This window comes from Seriola aureovittata, chromosome 3, assembly GCF_021018895.1.
Source record: "Seriola aureovittata isolate HTS-2021-v1 ecotype China chromosome 3, ASM2101889v1, whole genome shotgun sequence".
NCBI classification, from domain to species: Eukaryota; Metazoa; Chordata; class Actinopteri; order Carangiformes; family Carangidae; genus Seriola; species Seriola aureovittata.
In genome coordinates, this window is record NC_079366.1 from 21,419,254 (window position 1) to 21,440,090 (window position 20,837).

The window sequence follows — 20,837 nt, forward strand, 5'->3', positions numbered from 1 at the left end:
AGTTTCTCAAATTCAAAGCTCTACCTGGACTGGTAAATAGCCCCTAACCCTAACCCAAATTTTCTTTTAACAGGGCCCACAAGCCCACTGACTGGGCTATGGGCACGCACTTGTGGGGTGGAATTATTCAAGTTTGAATTTTTAAAATTCAAATTGCAATATGAAGGAAGACCACCAGGGGGACCAAACCTCATACACATGTGGGGCAAGACATAAACTACCACACCCACCAGGTCCCATATGTACACCCACCCCCTGGCCAGATTTATTAGGAATAGGAATTTGTTTATTTGCAGATCTGTCTTATATTTGCAAGATATTTTTGTGAGTTTATTTATGCAAAATTGTATTTGTGAAAGGTGTTTTATATTTACAGATTACACATTTACTCAATGATTGTCAATCTGTTCACACAAATATCACTGAGACAAATCTACCTGCATAGACAGGAGATGAAAATGTTTTTGATAAGACAGGATTGAAGAAAAGAGGAAGAAAGGAGAGCAGAGGTGGAGCAGATGTAAGAGAATAAGATGAATTTCAAATTTTAAAATCTTCAGTTTATGATCAGAAATTAAATTAATTAAGTAATTAAAACTTTTTGTTTCATATTTTCTTTGACTGGAGGGATATTTCCAGGGATAGATGAGTGGAGTTGAGAGTGAAAGAAGAAGAAAAGAGGAGGAAATGAGTGATCAGGAGTAGATCAAATAAAATACTGTATGATAATATTACAGTACATGTTTACGTTGTTTATGCTATGATGCTATTCCTTAAAGAAATTAATATAATTAGTGTAAATGTTCTTCTGTTGGTCTAATATCCAGTTCAGAGTAGTGAAGACATTTAGTTGGCCTTATTGTGGATCTATGTCTGGTCAGAAAGAACAGCACATACTAATATTGTCTGGATTTAAATGTAGGTTTGTCATCTAAACGTTAAATCTGTGAATTCTACTCCAGCATAGTGTAACAAAAATAGGTTTCAAGATTAGTTATGCTGTTTATGCCAAATTCATTCCCGGAGTCATGTAAATACAAAATAGTAACATCAGACAATTTTGCCCCTTTTTTTGTGGCAGTAGTAAATATTAGTCATTGTCAGAATTAGTTGTGTTGTGGTTTCAGAATGATGGAGACAGAGAACAATTAGATAAAAAAATGATGCAGGCTCGGGATGATTTTTTCCTGGGTAACTATCATGATTTCCCCTGGGGGAGCATGTCCCCTTAATATAGACTAAAGCCTGGGGCTAAGCCCCCGAATGTTTGCTCTATCTGGTCCCTGACAAACATCCAGCAGCCAGTCTTATGGCATCTAGCACGTGCTATAATTTATTTTCATCGTGTTTGTATTTCTGTGCCAGTGGTTTATATGATTTATGACTGTTTTAGTTTGTCCACATGCCACAGGGCGACAGAGGCACCTTGTCCACGCCCCGGTCACGTGTCAATGAGCGTGGAGCCAATCCTGAGCGAGGACGGGAAACAGCTGACGGTGGACAACAACACACGGTGTCGTCTTTTCCTGCAAGTAGTGGCGTGTAGTGGACTCCTGTGCACGTAGCTCACGAACTCTTTGGGCGCCTCATCTATGAGGTTCTGGTGTCTGGCCCTGGCTTTTCACAAAGATTAATGCATTTGTAACGTGCAGCTCCTTTTAAAGGAGGGACGTGCTGCGAGCTTTCCCAGTGAGGAGGACGCCCGGAGCTCGTCATTCCTCCCCAGCCAGCCGCACAATGGCACCGTCCCTCATCCGAGCTTGCCGCAGTCTGGCTCTCTCGACGTGGCTGCTGTCGTTTTGCTTCGTCCACTTGCTGTGCCTGGACTTCACGGTCGCAGAAAAGGAGGAATGGTACACAGCTTTTGTCAACATCACCTACCTGGACCCCGTCACTTCGGAGGTCAAGACAGAGAAAACCGAGTACGGTCGGTACGGAGAGCACTCGCCCAAGAAGGAAGCCAGAGGTCTGGTTCTGGTGCCGTCCCTCCCGCAGGACAGACAGGTGTGCGACCCCCACGTCAGGTTCCCTCCTGTCTCTCACAACATCGCCTGGGTGGCGTTAGTGGCTGCGGGAAATTGTACATACAGAGAGAAAATCCGTAACGTTGCAAATCTCAACGCCTCTGCAGTTGTCATATACAATGTGGGCTCAAGCAGCGCCAACGACACCATAACAATGCCCCATCCAGGTAAGAAACAACCTGTCAACCTTCAAGTTGAGTCTATCATTATTATTTTTATTATTCTTATCTATTTTTATTCCAAGTCTCTCTCAAAATAGTTCACTGGCTGTGTTCTTTCCTGCAAGCAGAACATTCACCTCACTACAGTTGTCCAGTCGTGACATAGAGGCCTTAGAGTACTAATGTCATCAATCAGTTGCCTCTTTAGTTGGACACCTCTGGCCCAGATGAATGGTTTTCATTGTTCTGCATCCCTGTAATCAGCTGAATAATCAGTTTGTTTATTGGTAAAGCAGAAAACAAACTGGCTCCCCTAGCAGATTACTGATATCCACTGGATAGATCTGTTGCATCTGCTAATTGGTTTTATGATTGGTTGCAGATCTTTGTTGAAGTGTGGCTGTAGGTGAAACCTGTATAGGCTATGTAATTATGTACAACTAGGGTTGGATAAAGTCTTTTAAAGTTCAGGTACACGTACATGCACATCCATACCCATCCAACAATTATCTGCAGTATTAGTATTAAAACAATACCTGTACACTGTTACCTCATTCCATATTCTTCTTCTAATGTACATGGGCGTGAGAATGTTTTGACCACAAATGGTCTCCTTCAGCTTCTGTTACTTGACACTGTTGGATACTTGTTGCTTCAGACACACATTGGTTGGTACAATAAACATACTGAAGTTTGTCATCCAGCCCTAAAGTATACACACATGGATGCATTAGAAAATGTATCCTTGTGTATATACCGTATATATGCATTTTCTAATAATTACTTAAAACTACACATCAATCAACAGACATCTTTCCCATGCCTTCACTGCATCTGTTTGATGACCCAAAATATTACCTCTAATAACACAGTGGAATAAACACTTTGTACATTATACACTCATTCAGAATTTGTGTGAATAAATTTGACTCACAAATGCAGACAGTTATGCACAATGTCAATCTTCCCAGTAAGTGAAAAATAAGAAAATGTTCATTTCATTGCAGTCTCACCATGTGTTTAGTGTTCACTGGTGGTGTTTACCTGTTATTCTGTGACTGTTGATACATGTCCTGATGTCTTATTATTATTGTGATTATTTCGAAGTGTTTGTAGTTGCTGAAGAAGGTGAGAACATATTACTTTAATGATTAAAGAGCATGAACATTATAATTTAAAATTAAAAGGGTAATGGTTTTTCAGTATATGATTCTTTGAAATGATAGAGGTGTTGTCTCTAATCAAAACAGACAAGGTAAATGCTTGTTATATGTGCCAAGTAGCCCAGATAGTATAGCGTGAGTGAAACCAAAAGTCTGCACACAAGTTTTCTTTACTGAATTTATGCTTGAAGAAAGGAACCACTGTAATCAACATGTAAACACACAATTTAAAGTTTTGCAGATAAGCACGGGCTGAAGACTCACAGGTAAATGACTACTCAAGACAAAGCTTAAGAGGAAGAACAACAACAAAAAAAAAAACTGTTTTCAGAACTGAAATGAGTAAATAATCACTGTGTAAACAACACACCCAACAAACCTTTGGAGATAGTCCATGCAAAATACCTTGAAAACACAGACACCAGTTTCAACTTCAGGTTCTTCCAAGGAAAGTCGCTTTGCTTGTTTGCTTGTTTGCTGGAGGCAGGGCAGGCTGATGCATAGATAATTGGACAAACACTTGACTGTTTAAATAGCATCAGGTGTAGTAATTTGCTTGCTAGATGTTTATGACAACTATGTAAAAGCATGGTCATCTTTTGATGTGCTCTAGAAATCGTACTTAAAATCGGTCATAGACAAAGACGGGGTTTAGTTTAACTAGAAGGCTCATAAATAGGCTGTTCAGAGATTGCATAAGTCACAGTGGAGATTCCTCTTCAAATGAATTGTAGTGCCCGTTAAGCTAGAGGGATGTACAGTGTACACATCCATGGCTCTGCTGCAAGATGTTGAAGGTGTTTCTATGTGATGATGGGATGCCTTGTTGATCTTTGTGGGGATTTATTTTTTTACTTTTTTCATTGAGCCTGGAGCTCAGATAATCATTTTTTTTGTTCATATGCTCTTCATCAGCGCAGGTACTCACTGACACAGGAGCTTGAATACCTGTTCTGCTGTGTAAGGTGTTCTGCCTTTTCATATTGCCAGCACCTTGCATGGCAGCTCTGCCACTGTGTGTGTGTGTGTGTGAGAGAGAGAGAGAGAGAGAGAGAGAGAGAGAAATTGTAAAGTGCTTTGTCTGTTAAAGTAGGAAAAAAGTAACTCCTATTTGGAATAAACCTTTTTCTTTCAAGCCTGCTAAGCAGTTACAGTATAAAATACTTTCTTAGTTTAAAGTTTAACCTGTCATGTCTCACCCCTTATTTCTATTATAAGCACACTTTTTGTTATTTTTTGAGAATAAAAGTTGACACTTAGACCTTCTGCAGTAGTTATAAGCAGTGCCCGCTTTTCCACTTGACGTTTATTTCCATTGGAAATGTGCTCTATGTTGCTGTTGCTAGTTTTCATAAAGGTGTGGCTGACCTCACCAACACACCTGTGGCGGACAACAGCACAATGCATGAAGTCTATTGGACAAAAGGATCTTTACAAAAACAGATGTTCAAACAAAAAGTATACAACACCTGGAGACATAATAGTTGAGTCATTTTTAACTGAAAGGGTTCTTTTGTACAATAGTGTCACTTGTCAAGATATGTAGATTTAAAATCCTATTCAGAGCCTCTAAAGCTGTCACTCAAATTCAGTATCTTGCCTGACACTTCAGATCAAACATTAACCTAACATTTTTTTAGACTGAAGTCAAGAACAGGTGTGGATGGGCTGGAGGCCACATGTCCTGGTCCTGGTAGCATCACGTGGACAACCTGCAGCATTACAATTCGACTTACTCTCTTCATACAGTGGATACTTACAGCTGTACTAGTAAATGTTTTTATTTCAACAATTCATCGAATGACTGTGTGTAATGCGAGAGGTGCTGATCATAGTGACAAACTCCATGGCAGCTGTTTACAGCAGACAAGTTCTTAAAAACCCAATTTATGTTAAATAACAAACAGCACCAACAGCAGGCTTGTCAAAGTTAGTGACTAGCTGGTAAAAATACTGGAACATTTAGCAGCTAAAGCAGCTTCTCAGGAGTTGGTGGAGATGGACACTGATCCAAAAGGAGAGTGAATGATGGATTTGCATACATAAGGTTGTCCAAATCATGACTTCAGCTGAATTCTAACGTTGCTCTGTGTTGGCTGGATGTTTAAATAGGCAACTGTGTGCTAACTTGTTTGGCACAACAGCTATATAAAGTGGTAACACTGTATGTCACTGTTGTGTTCATTCCCTGATGGACTTCCCCCGTGCAGCTTGCTGTTAATACGCCTGTAGTTTTCCTAAGCATTTTTTTTTATGCAGGTCTGTTATATAAAATTTAATATTTTTCCATTAATGTAGTGCTATTTTTACTTGAGTAAATGGTCTGCCAATGTGCCTGTGCAGGGGATCTACAGTATTTGACCAATAATCCTCCTCTATTCCTCTGCTCTTGAAGCAGCAAACAAAGGCTTCAGAGAGCAGCCCTGGTTTACCTGCTGCAAAAGATCAAAGACACCAGACTGTCCCAGCTTCGAGCCATGACATAAATATAAACTGAGACAGTTAAAGAGACAGAGAAGGCAGCCATGAGAGGTGTGATGACAAAGCTAGTAAATAGGAGGCAAGTAACAGAGAGTGCAGTGACAAAGGAACATGTCTCAATGTGTAGATTGAATGTGAGGGAGCATTCGCTTTCCAGAAGCAACACAGCTGGACTGTAAAATCCACAGTTGCCAATCAGAAACCTCTCATGGCCTGTCTTTATTTAATCCTTCCTTCCCTTGGCCAAGCGGTGTCAAACTCGTGTTTCCATAAAGCCAGCTCAGATAAATTTGGGTTTTTCAGTTCTTAAAGTGTGTGGGTTTATCCAATCACCCTGTTGGTCTCGATGAAGCTTTAAACAGCAAAACCCCTCTTCCTGTCAAAACTCCAAGAAGATAGATTCCACTCTCATATCATATACAGCAGCCAGTTAGAGTAGCTCAGCATACAGACTAGAAACAGGGGGAAACGGCTAGCCTGGCTATGTCTAAAGGAAAAAAAACAATCCATCATCCATCAATTCTTGTTAGTTTGTGTTAGCCATAGAGCAGTAACTGTTCAGTGCCAAGAGAAAATCCAGCACACAACCCCCACTTAACTTTTTGTGTGGTTTAATCAAATGAAATGTAACGTGTTAATCAGTGAGCTTTAGATGTGCTGGTGGATGAGTTTTGTTACCACAGGCTAGCTGTTTACCCCTCTTTCCATTCTTTATTCTAAGATAATTTGCTGATTGCTTCATCTTTGTATTTACTTACATAAGAGTGGTATCAAGCTGCTTATCTAACTCTCGACAAGAAAGCAATTAAGCATATTTCCCAAACTGTTCCTTTAATCAAATACTCTGTAGCTTTAATACTTCCATGATTAAACCACAGTGTAGTTGGCTTTGTGTAACTGTCAGGTACAGTTGTTAATAATGTGGTTACCAGTTAATTCTTTGGTAATCTGTGCCAGTGTCACAGACAGTGAAACTGACTGACACTTGAGATTGAACAGGCTGTTGTCTACTAAATTACCCCGCTCAGTATTTATTCCTCCTTGCCTCCACATTTTGGCCTAGTGGGTCTGGAGGACATGAATCTCTTCACAAGATCAGCCTCAGTCTCTGACATTGCCCTCCTGTTTTAGAAGCAGCTATTTTTGTCCACTGTGACTGCGTCACTGTGAGCAGAAGGAGATAAGAGTCCAGGCTTAGGGAAATCTTACATACCTCATCGTACCATTCCTTATTTCTGTTGGCTGTGAAGCTGAGGCTGGACATACATGGGCAATGTGGAGTCTGGATGCAACAGTTTAATTACAAACATAGGCCAGAACTGGAATGACGACATATGACAGCTGATGGCCTTAGGGTCCAAATAGATGTTGTGTTCAGCAGTGTATTACCATCTGTTTGCTGTCCAAACACAAGCTTTTGTTTTCTCACTGTTTGCAGCAGGGTTTGTCTTAAAGGCTCTAACATGGAAATACTGCTAAATGGATAACTGTTTGTGGGTAGGGATAGTTTTTTTGGGGGTTTATTTTTTTTTGTTGCAGAAGAGCTTTTTTACCCAATTCTACCTAACCCACAATGCATTGCTACCGCTAATTGAGGTGTTTAATTGTTTAAAAGGCTGCTTTTGCCTCAAAATATTTGCTGTATTGAGGTATTATTTAAAATAAATAAATAAATAAATAATCTTATGCTTGGATCCTATTTCTTGAAGAATTAAAATCTTTTCCATTTTTAGCCAGAAAACTTTATTGTCTATGCTGATTCTTGAATATGCATGAAAATGAAACAGTTTACAAGACATAATTTTGGTCTGGCTTTAGACTTTGGTGGTATAAAACAGATGTGCAGATTTCACAACAGACCTGTTATATAAAGGGATTTATGAGCCTGACGGCAATAATGCATTGCAACTACCCTCTGAAAATGTACCATATCTGTCTGATTCAAAGCCTTTAACTCCTCTGGAAAACACCATCTTTTCCGTCAGTGTTAGTAGGCTACCTCTGACAGAATCACCCCAGTCTATGATGTTAAAATAGCTCTGTGCAGTGCATGAGGATTTGTCACAGCACTGTGTGTCTGACAGGCTGTACAGGAGCTGCTGTTGGTTGATGGCAGGTTGAATAAAGCCACTCTTTATGGTGGCTGATAGCGGGAGCGAAGCACCGCAGGGAGCCACCCTGACTCCAAGCAGCCGCAGCCATAAACAGGCAGCAGAGGGAATATGATGTAACAGTGCTCAGGCTGTTGATGCCATTCTGGGATTCATCAACCATTGCCTGTACAGATGAGAGTACAGCCTTGTTATTTCCTTATTGCGTCTAAAAACTGTTGGCATATTTAAGTTTCATGTCCCATGTGTCATTCCCTCATCATAGATGACTTTAAATAAACATCATAAAGTAGAGCCCAGCTGATACTGGATTTTAGAGACTGCTACCACTGTCAGTATTTGAGAGTTTTAAAAGCCCCTGAAACTTTGGTTTTAAATATACATTTTTACTTGGGGGGGGGGGGGGGGAAACATCCTCAGGTATTACTTGTTATGGGTTTACTTTCTTAAGCTCACTGGTAAACATATCATGTGTTACTGAGTATTGTGCCACAGTGTAAAAGGATTTTTTAAACTTCTTCAAAAGTGAAATAGAAAGTAGTAGTGTTTGTATCAAGAAGTGGATTTCTGTTAGCCCCAGAGGCAAAGCTTATCTGTCACTGAGCTGAGGAGAGGCAGTAGCCAAGAGGAGGAAAATTCTCAGTCTTATACTATAAAACATGGACATCTTTCAGGTGCAGATGCTTGGTGACTCTGTAGTACAAACTCCTTTATTGTGCACATCAAGCAAAGCAACAGATGGTTGCTGGCAGGAAGCCTCTGACACTGAGAGTGAGGCTTTAGTTGTGTCCTGTCTAAGCTCCAGGCAACCTACACATGTTTCCTCAGTGCAGTTCACCTGAGTCTGAACTAGCACCTGAGTTTTCACACCTGCTGTGCTTTAATTGCAGTTACTTATATACCAGGATTTTGACCTCACGGTAGTTACTTGTAAAAGTAGAGCAGGTTCCTGAATGTAAAAACCTCTAAGCATTTGCAGATTGCTGTAATTATACAGGAAGCAAGGCTGTATCAATTAATGGTATTTTTGGCAGTAGTAAGGAAAAGATAATTAGCTTTTGGTTACTTTTGATGCCAGATAGTAAGAAGTAGTATCGTTATTGCAATATATAATGTAATGTATTGCATAATAGAAAGTATTGTAAGAAGGGTTGGAGTAACAAGCTCAATGCCAATAAATTTCTTTTTATTATAAATTGTCTGAAAATAAGAAAATATGTTGTATCAAGTCCATGGTGATGTCTTTAAATGTCTTGTTTTGTCTGACTAACCATCCAAAACCCAAAGATATTCAGTTCACTAATAATCCTCACATAGAGAAGATGACTTACACAATTATTTATCAAAACAGCTGTTTATTGATTTCATGCTGACAATCTAATCATTTCAGATATATACAATACAATACAAACTTGCATTCATTTATTTTTTCCATTTTACTCACTCAACTGTTTCGTTATATTTTCTATAAAATATTTATATTCTGGACACTATCAGGATATAAACCATGGAAAGAATAAACATATCAACAACTATATTCCTTTATTATGTTTTAATTTTATTTCATATTTTGTGGTATGTGCAGGTACAGGTGATGTTGTGGCCATCATGATCCCAGAGCCTAAAGGTCGTGAGATTGTGGCCTTGCTGGAGCAGAACATCGTGGTCATGTTGCACATCACTATTGGAACCCGCAACCTGCAGAAGTACGTGAGCAGAACATCGGTAGTGTTTGTCTCCATCTCCTTCATCGTGCTCATGATCATCTCCCTCGCTTGGCTCGTCTTCTACTACATCCAGAGGTTCCGCTACGCAAATGCACGAGACCGCAACCAGGTACCAGACTGTGTTCTTTGTTAAATCGAAGTATAACTCTGTGAGATGGTGTGTATCTGCCTAAAATGGACACTCACGTTGCATCTGTGCTTTGGTCTCGCCCTTAACAATGGTCTGTGCCTTTTGTCATCTGGTGTGAGACCTGCAAGACCGTAAGGAGAGGCCAGAATTAGCCTGACAGCTGGCTGAACAGAGATGTGACAAACCAGTGAACCATCAACCCGCTCAGCTTTCTGGCCCTTTGAGCTGACAGTGCAAATACTTGCTTTTGCCATCTCTTTATTATGAATGGCCGTCTCTGACGTTCTTGTGACGCCTGTAATGACGGTACATCAACGTGCCTGTTGTGATAGGAGCCGGGGCCATGACAACCCCTGTTTGCTTTTTCACTTTAAATTATGTTGATTTATGTTGTACAAAGAATTCAGCCATACTGAACAAATCTGCTTTCAATCTATTTCCAAGGCAGCCCAGTAAGGTAAAACAGACTTTGAACAGTTACGTCATGATGTGTGTGATATCTAACTATTGTAAGACTCTATTACTGACACCACTTGCCTGTCAGTTCTGTGAGTCTGTTGCCATCTTCTAGGTTTTTCCGTCCTGTCAATATTTCCATATTGTCTCTGTATTTTTATTACCCTCATTTTGTTTTATGCAAAAGAACTGGAGAGTATGATCTGAAACAGATGTTATGACCACATCCATGTCAATGTCTGGAAAATGCTCCTGAAAAACATTACACCAGCACAAATATCCCCTGAGCTTGTATCCCCTGTTGTTTCTTCTTGAAATTCATGGGAAACACTGTATGCACTTCCTTTAAATCTCTCCAGGAAATCAGTGTCTCCGCAAAACATTTTCAGGCATTTTGTCTGACAGTTGGCTGTCAGCATTCAGAACATACAATCAGAAGATGGATACTTTTATTTATAATAATAATAATATTATTGTGTCTTATTATTAAAGCCACATTGCATTAAAATTAAAAAACCTACTCATCTTGTCAGTAATAAATACATTTTTTCTTTTATGTCTTACAGAGACGTCTTGGAGATGCTGCCAAAAAAGCCATCAGCAAGCTTCAAGTACGCACCATTAAGAAAGGAGACAAGGTAAATGATGTTCCCCACACAGCAAACAGACACTTGAAAGCATGTTTTAAATGTGATTATCCACATGGAGGGCAATATCAATGAATTACACTGTACTTATTTTATTTGGTATGCATATATATTTGAGAATTCACTGGTCTGTCATTTTACATCACTTTCCATTTCTGTGCCTTTTTGTTCTGTGCTTTAGGAGACTGAGTCTGACTTTGACAACTGTGCAGTTTGTATTGAAGGTTATAAGCCTAATGATGTTGTGAGGATATTACCATGCAGGTAAGGTTTGTTTGATCAATGTTGTACATAAGTTAAAAATTAGGAATCTCCATTTGTCTGTTAGATTATTATTACCTTTGGCCATCAAAAAATATCATGTTCCATAACTGCTGGTATCTCTGTATCCTGTTTAATACTCCGTTTACTGTGCACCGCATTTTTAACAATCATTTGTGGTTGAATTAATCATTTGTGTGTTGCCACTTTATTTTGTCAGGCATGTCTTCCATAAACACTGTGTAGACCCATGGCTACAAGACCACCGCACGTGTCCCATGTGTAAAATGAACATCCTCAAAGCCTTAGGAGTCCCAGTAAGTTCCGTTTTAACTTATTTGGATCTTCTCACTGTTCTCATTCCTCATATTAAAGCTAATCTAACTTTAAAGTGCAAAATATGAAAGTGAAGAAGACACATCATTATGCATGAGAGCAACTCTAAAGATATCTTTGGCCTGTCCAGCTCAACGCTGACTGCTCAGATGAGATTCCTCCCGACTATGAGATGTCTGTCGGCGGTCCACCCACCAACCCCATCAGTGGGGCAAGTGAAATCACAATCAACGAGAGCTCTGTAGTTCTGGACCCAGCAGGGACAGACGTGGGTCTGCAGCAACTCTATCCTGATTCAGAGATGGTGCATCAGGCCGGGGAGAGCCACATCATAGCCAGCAGTAAGTACAATACAAGTGACATTTAAAGGTACTTGTACATTAGTTGAGTATTTATAGTTCCTGCAAAATTTAACTAGTGGATTATGAATGCTTACAAAAAAGTAGTTGGAGCCCCTTGTCATGTTTGAGGTGTCTGAGTGGTTAGCAGTTTCACCAAAGAGAGATTTCCCCTTTAAACTTCTAAGGTGGTTTCATTTAAAAAAACTACTCAAGGCTCAAAGAGGTAAAATTCCAATATTTCAAAAAGGAATTCTACAATTTTTATTTAACTTATAATATAATATCTTCACTATGGTATTGGTACTTCTACTCAAGTAAAGGATCTGAATACTTCTTCCACCACTGCAGAGGGATCTTAAACTGGGCAGTTGGTTCAATGTTAATTCACACATAAACATATTCATCAGTTGATGGGAATTAGGGAACATCGTGTCAGTGCTGTTATTTCTGTTCTGAGGCCTGAACTAGGCCAGCAGCCACCTGGTCAGTGTTCCCCAATTTATATCCTCTTGGGTGATGCAGGAGGAAAACAACAGTGTTCCCTTTCCACAAAGTCACAACCTAACCCACATACACTCAAATACCGTGTTTGTTGAAGTTATACATTCTAGCACCTAGTGCAAATGACTAACGGTTATTGCTTTAACTAATGACTGTTAAACACCTGCTAGCTATCACCACTTTATGTGTTCATGTGTATGAGTACATGCATATGCTTATACATGTGTTTATTGTTTGGCCTCATATCCCCAGAACAGGGATATAGAGTTTTGAGTTTCTGTAAATGTTATTATCTGTTATGAAGTATATTAGTAATATAAGTAGCTGTGTTTCTCCTACATGATGGTTTAAAATGTATCTGTTCAGTTTTTACTGAAACTGTGTTAAAGAGGTGTTGATTCAACTTAATCATCACCAAAGAGGCTTTAGTTTTTGGTGCTGTTGAACTGTGTTGCATTATACAGAGAGGTATTTATGTTATTTAGCCTACCCTCATTAATAAAAATGGGATGAACAAAAAAAATAGTGACAACTGTGAGTATTAGGTTTTAGCTTCAGCATCATGTGAACGTTGTGCTCTATACTGCTTCCAGAGCATGGGAATGGATTCCTGTTTTATATGTTGGTTCTACTTAGAGGCAAAAGATAAGTCTAGTATTTGTTGAGATAAACACTGAACATTAAAAAAATGTCCTTATATCATGTACTTTCCAATTTACCTTAAAGGGACTCTCCTCCAAGGCACTCCGAAGCTGCTAGAGCAAAGAGCTATTTTTTTGTGTGCTTGACAAGCAGTAGATCAGCTCACCACATGTTGGTGTTCTCCTCACGACTAATTAGAATGTAAATTAGACGTGATTTGTCGTTTTGTCGCACACTAATGAGCTGACAGAGACAATGTCACCGACAGGCAGAAAGCATGAGCTGATCTGTCAGGCAGTGGTGGAGAGCAGCTTCTGTTACATCTTTTCCCTGAATAATGAGCACTGCCATTAATGGTACTGCAGCTATCACTCTGTCACACTCAGATTGTCTGGGACTTTGACTACAATGCACACTCAGTACATGTCTCTCTGTCCGTCTGTCCGTCCATCCATCCATCCATCCATCCATCCATCCATCCATCCATCCACCTCACATACTGTATTACTCCGCAGATCAGCTGTTTGAGTGTGACAGAGCTAAGTGTAGGTGCAACTGTGCGTGGGACTACAGTAGTTCAAGGGGTGAAAAAATGTAGTTCCAAAGGAATGGGCTGTTTGACGGCAAGATAAAGCAGTGAAAATATTAAAAGAATGAAGTGAACACTTAAACTGATCTTGTTTTTTTTCTGTGGGCATTTTTTTTAAAAGTGGCTCCCGGCTGCTTCTCTAAACTTGCAGCAAGCTGATCCGAATCTACTGCAGGTAATACATGGGCTATAGATAACCACCTCACACTCGCTTTAAGTCAGATGGGTATATTGGGTATAGACTCATTGAGCTGCAACAGAGAAATGTAGTACAAACAGGGAGCTACTTAGCTTCAGATTAACTTCAAAATACATTTGCACAGAATAACACTGTGAACCATTGTCACATACGGTGCAGTAGCGTAGACAGGAGGAGCAATTACAGCAACCAGCAGCTTTTAATAAACAAATAGTCATCCTGTCCATTAAGTGACAATGGCACTAAGAGTTAACCTTCGTCACTGGACTTCATTTGTCCCTGCCCGGAGGTATTGGTGTGACTGCATCCCATAATGATCCGTCAAATAATGAATCGCCTCCCTCTCTCCCCCCTCAGGTGAGCACCAGCCTCCGCTCAGCAGTGATTCAGACACTTCTATTATCACGGGCGTGGAGATAGGCATGTCTGAAATAGACCTGTCCACAGAGCAGGAATGTGACGGGGCCAAATCCTGAGCCAGTCAGAACTGAAGAAAAAGCTTGAATCACCAGGAAAAGGAGGATGAGAACAGGACAGAGTGATCGGGGGACTCCCAGAAATTCGCTACGTCTTCGTTCCCCTGGAGGAAATGACCTCATAGAAGATGGGCAAATGAGCAATACAACCCATAGCAGCACAAAACACCCTGTTCTGTCTGTACTACCTGAAAAACAGACTTGTCCCCGTGTCTGTGGACATGTCGCTTGCTCGTTTTCTTGCAGTCACACTTCACCATTTTGTTGGTGAACACAGCTCTCATATTGTGGTGGTCCGGTCCCTGTCCACGTAATTTTTTTCACATTCTTAAACTTAGCATCTGAAATACACATACAGTAACTGAGATGTTAGTCGCCTTCACTGTACTGAGAAGGCTAAATAATGTTTTCCTCACTCTGGCAACCTAAACCTGCCGCTGGACACAATATGAGCACGGGAGCATCGGGGCCTCTTCAACACCTGATTGCAGCTTTAATTATATAAAAAATATGTGCAGATTGTTTGATTTCTTGGTATGAGATCACTGCCAACGTATTCCAGAAGTAAGTTTTACTGATGTGATGGATACACAGGATGTATAGAGCCTATGTCAGCAATTTCTTAGGAGTCCCTAACAGTTGGTGTGAATACCCACCAGCAATTTTTCAACTTCAGATTTTGGTAACATGTTATTATCCCCTGAAAACTTGAAGCATAGGTCATTAAGTTCATGCAGCCCTCTGGCATTAAGGAGTTGAAACATGTATGCACATATTATGCTGTAATTTCTAAATGTTACTGTTACTATTGTGCGGAGACCTTCATTTTTGAATACTATCTTACCAACTGAATATTCCTGTTGTTGAGAGGAAATAACCAAACACAAGGTAGATACTTCTCTCCACACATTTGACAATCATAGCTTGCCAAAAGCAGTTCGAAGTGATGTCACCCACTGCCCTACTGATACTGCTGCTGCTGATTTCCAAGTTATCACGACACATGATGTAGCCCCCCCCCCCCGTCTGTGAGGAAGGGAGTGTTAGTGTTCACACTGCTGGTAAATACAGCTGGCTATAGCTGCTGTCACTACCAAATTCTGGCAGTGTGTACATACTGTGGACAAAATTCTGCCTCTTGTCAAGCCAGCCAATATAAACATGTCAGCAAGTCTTTGTGCCAAGTTTATCAGTAATATTTTAAACATTGCTGTTGTTCACGCTGATTCCCTTGGCTGTCAGTCAAGCTCGAATGGCACTAAATCTGTGCATGACATGAAACTGAAGAAATAACATGAGGACACATGCTCTGCTTGGTAAGAAAGGGGGAAATGTTTTCATTTGAAATGGTCAGAGTATTAATTTGAGGGACTTGGTGCTCCAAGCATGGGTTTTTCTTTTTTTTATTGCACGAAAAGCTCACAGCATGGAAAATTTTTACAATTATGGACAGTTAAAAAGTTTTCTTTGGACTACGTTTATAACAAGATGGCAGATTTTGGAAAATGACACACACATACACACACTCATTTAGTAAAGCTGTTGTTCTGCTTTTTTGTGTTGACCTACTCTAAAGTTCTGTCCCAATTTCATACTGTAGTTCTAAGCAGGTTTTAGTATTTAGTGTGTTTACACTGGACCCTGTTTTCCCTCATTGATTGCACAAAAGAACTGAGAGGCCCACTCACAGCTGAAAACAGTTTAAATGGTTTGTGAGTGGTGATGAAACAACTTCAAAAAGGTCTTGGAAAACCAAAAAATAAGTACTAAATGGGTAGAAAGACGTTTTGTTTTTTCTTTGTGAAGTTTAATTGGCAGTGGAAATCTTTGTCACTGTATGATGACTATCAGGATATGAATTGCACCAGTTCTTTATAGAACTATCTACTTTATCTACTTTATAGATTTATAAAGTATCTTAATTTCTTGCTTACTACAAACTGTATTATATTGATAAGCATGCAGTACATACCATGTACAGTTAGTGTGTAGTATGGCATTGGGACACAGCTTCAGACTCCCAAGGTGATGCTGACTGTTAATTAAGATTCAGTCTACTGAAGAAATAATTCTTCTGCTCTCATTGTTCTGTTATTGTTCTGTCAATAGTCTTGTCAATACTTTTCCAGTAATGTCATGCTGAACACGATCAGCAGAATCTAAGACTCGGTTGGACCTGTTTCCTCTCACATTCTTGTAGACTTGCACACTAAAGAAGCGCACACACACTGACTCAGTCGATGGAGCCGGTGGAATTGAACTGGTGGTTTTCTCCTGTCGCTATTTTCATTATGTCCGGGAGCCACCTGGGACTCTGTTATGTAACACACACTCCCCGTGTTTGGGTTAATCATTGAAACATCAGTGGATATGTGGGCAAATGTTTCTGTTTTTCAAGAAAGCTTTGGTATTAAGAGGGGTACATTGTAATTTTTTATTTCTGTTTTTTGAGACTGTATGTTCTTAGCTCTAGCTGCACAGATACACACACAGGAAAAAGCGAGACAGGTTTCAGATTACCTCACTTTATATTCAGTTACTAGCACAAACTGACCAGTTCAACATGTAACCTACAATTTCAACATGCCTGAAATGTGTGGTAGCGTCATGAAAGAATTGATGAATGTAGATTTTTGTATACTTCTAAACAATGCAGTGGTACTGTAGTCATCCGTTTGATAAACAGCCTGGTTTATCTCGAACTGTACATCTTTTTTTGTGGATATGAAGATAAAGAAAGAGTGAGATTCTTACCAGCTCAGTACAGATGCAGATGCTTAAGTCTCAGCCAGCCTAATCTGGACCTTTTAAGCCTCTGCATGTTACATCAGCTCACATGATGATGAGATAGCACAATACATAAGACAACCTACAAGCACCCAACAGCGTCAATACCTGCTGCTCTCCCCGTCTCTCTTGCTTGTCCTCTCCCTCTCACGCTTCAAATTCATGGCTCTTTCTTCTGTCACCTTGACTTCTTCTCACATTTACACGCAAACATAACAAACATTGTCTCAATCTGACCAATTTGTTTGGTCGGCCAAGCAACAAGGTAAAGCAAAGCACACTCGTTTTCAGTGCCAGATCGCTCAGTTCTGGCTGTACTGCCCTAATGAAACGAGTTTGTCTGAAGGTGGATTAAGGCCTTCTTTTTACAGACCACCCTTAAAATGATGTGGTTGAGCTATAAGGTTCTCTCTCAGTTTTGTCAGTTTACAGTGTTTCAAAAACAACTCTCTCTTAGGAATAAGTTGAAATAACAGAGTTTTAAGAAAAAAGACTTGAGTGTACTCCATATAATAATATTCAATGCACTTGAAAGAAAAGAAGATTGTTCTCCCTAATTGCACCTGCAACATTTCATAAGACTTTATTTTATGTGTTCCATAATTTCCTAATCATTTTGAACAAGTTTCCTGGAAAGAACTTTATAATTTTCTACAAATTTTTGGGAAAATAGAAATATCCTTAAAAAGAAAACCTCCATTTAAATGTATACATTATTCCTTCAGTCTCCTTAACTGTAAATTTTATTTTCTATTTATGTAATGTATGTAATGTATTATCTGACAGAGGCAGTGCTCATTCATCAACAGAGTTAGCTTAAAATGGACAATTGAATTGTATTCCTGCTTGTAGACAAATTTTACAATTAATTGGGATTGATTAATGAACAAATTAAACACAGTCTAAATTGTACCTATAACTAGTACTAAATTATATAGTTCCTTCCAGGAAATGTCTTATTTTTTTATTTATTTCTAAATATTGGAAAAATATTCATACATTATGGACCTGTAAAATTCAGCATTACCCAAAATTATTTTACTATAGGTAGTTAATAGATTTTTATTCTGTTTTTGTTTTGTTTTGTTTTTGTTCTTGTCACTTTTCTTCTCCTTGTGTAAACATTCCTATATTGCACTTTATCCCTCCAGTGAATGAGGAGTGGCTTTTTTATGTAGAGCTTTTAAGAAGAGGGCTACAGTATTAAACATGGCACATGAGTCAGCTGTTGCTTTATGTATAATGTTATGATCTTTTATCTGTACTATTATGTTTGTGTGTTGGGGGGTGGGGATGCCAATATATTGTACACTATACCCAGTTACCCAGCAGAAATAACAGCATTGCTATTTTCAAATATAAAAACAACTGTAAGTAGGATCCGTGATGTCTCTGTCATTTTCTTGTACCATGATGCACGTGTAGGAATGTCTGTGATTTTGACTTATAATAAATTTGAATCAGGTTTTTCCAACTTTGGTAAACCTGTTTTGTTTTATATTTACTCAATAAAAAGTATGTTTTTCTACATAAGAACACTGGTAATGAAAATGTGGTATACTGTATGCATTTTACTGATTGCATCTGTGAAATACCAGAATAAAGTCACTCAGTGTAGTCTGGGTAAAAGAAACAATTCCCCCATCAACTATATAGAGGTCTGGCAATATGCATCATACACACTGATATACAGGTCTGAGCTTTACTACTTTATGAGCAATTTGTTTTTTTTTTTTGTTTATTTAACAGGGACCACACAGATTGTAACATACATAAAGATAAGCAATGCAACAGATATATATATATATATATGGTGTTTACCTGAAGTAAGTGTGCTCCTTGTGTGTGGTTAGGCTTTTAAATCTAGATCTACAACTGCCAAACAAATGAGTGCAAGTACATACTGTACATTCTTTGTCAATCAAATCCAATCAAAGGCTATTCAGCGATTACATCTTTGTTGTTTAAGTCACTGTTTTATTTATGTAGTCAATGTGTTCTTAATTCTGGTTGTAAGGTATTCTAGGTTTGCTAGCGTTTTACTGATAACTGACATTTTTATGTGCCTTGGAACATCTTTGACAAAATGGCAAAAAGTGGTGTCTCATGTCCCTTCAGATTTCACGGGAGACTCCAGTTTGAACCTTTTTAAAACACACTGTCCCACGGTTTGGTCTTGGTAGTGCTATATAGGTGTGTTTTTGGTCTGCACTGGATTCAATCTTCACACAATCTTGACAAATGATAAATGTTTTTGAAAGCTCTAAGTCTCCTGATTCTATCTGTGCAAAAATATTTTACGATCCTCAAGTGTTTTCCACACGAAACATGGACATGTACTGTAATATTATTGTACAGTATTATTTTTGATTTGTCCTGATCCAGGGGTGGAGAGAGACATAGTAAACATTCAGGCTGATCCCTAACTAAATACTATATTCAGGGGACATGCTCCGCAGGGAATTTTTTCTCCAGTCACAGCAGCTACATTCACTATTTACTGTATCAAGCCATTTGTACATCATTTGGGGAAAACATGATAGTTGACCTGGAAAAAAGTAATCCAGAGCCTGCATCATATTTTGAATCTAATTGCTCTTTGTCTCCATCATTCTGAAACTACAACACAACACATTTTGACAATTACCAATTTTCACTACTGCCACATAAAAAGAGGCAAAAATTGTCCGATGTTACTATTTTGAATTTACATGACACATGGGGAATGAATTTGGCATTAACAACACTAATTTTGAAAACCATTTTTGTTACACTATGCTGGAGTAGAGTTTAAATTTACATTTAAATCCAGACCATAATTATATGTGCTGCTAACTGCTAACTGAGCAGACATGGATCATGGTCATGTGTTTTACTATTGAGTTAATTTTAATCATTCAATCCATTTGTGGAAGGGGTTTTATATTTACAGATGACAAATTTACACATGGATTGTCAATCTGTTCACACAAATAACATTGAGACAAATCTACCTGCATAGAAATCCCATTCCTAGTTTTTACACAGTGACAGATAAAGTTTCATAAACATTTCTGGACCTTTCCAGATTTTTACATTAGTGTGTATGTGGATGAATATTCACAGCTAGAGTGAGTGTGGTCACAAGGAGTGAGTGAGTGAGGCATTTCACATTTCATTTTGACACCAAAAGAGTGACATGTAAATGTAAATGCAGTGGACTGTGGGTGCTGTTTGTTTATTGTATTTGAATATTGTCACTGCAGGTTAAGTCTTTGAAAATTATTTGTCGTTAACTATTCCATTTTCATTCATAGAATGCCCTCCTTTGGGGTACACAATTACGTAGTATAGTAAGGCATTAAAATGTCAAAGAAATGTCATATTACAGTAAGGTATAAAAAAGTAAAAAAAATGTGAGGCATAATACCATCAAATAATGTTATAGTAAACTGAGGCATAAAAATGTCATAATATAGTAAAGCATAAAAATATCAAATATCATCATAGTATAGTAAGGCACGAAAATGTCAAAAAACATGATGCTACAGTGGGGCAAAAAATGTCATAGTACAATAAGGAATAAAAATGTCATTGTATAGTAAGGCATAAAACGTCAGAAAAGTCATAGTATAGTAAGGCATAAAAAGTTAATAAAATGGACATAGTATAGTTCAGCATAAAACGTCATAGTATAGTAAGGCATAAAAAAGTGATAAAAACGTCATAGTATATTAAGGCATAAAAAGTCATAAAACCGTAATAGTATAGTAAGGTATAAAAATTCATGAAAATGAAGGCATAAAAAGTCATAAAAACGACATAG

The 20,837-nt window shown here is 38.7% G+C and overlaps 1 protein-coding gene across 1 annotated transcript; it reads left to right on the forward strand.

The window, feature by feature from the left end:
* The first annotated feature begins 1,499 nt into the window (after positions 1–1,499).
* rnf150a (ring finger protein 150a) lies at positions 1,500–19,295 on the forward strand. The gene is made up of 7 exons (XM_056371571.1): positions 1,500–2,191; positions 9,526–9,776; positions 10,820–10,891; positions 11,082–11,164; positions 11,382–11,478; positions 11,628–11,838; positions 14,127–19,295. Exons 1-7 carry the CDS (start codon positions 1,738–1,740, stop codon positions 14,243–14,245), a joined length of 1,287 nt encoding a protein of 428 aa, XP_056227546.1. The 5' UTR covers positions 1,500–1,737; the 3' UTR covers positions 14,246–19,295.
* The last annotated feature ends 1,542 nt before the right edge of the window (positions 19,296–20,837 follow it).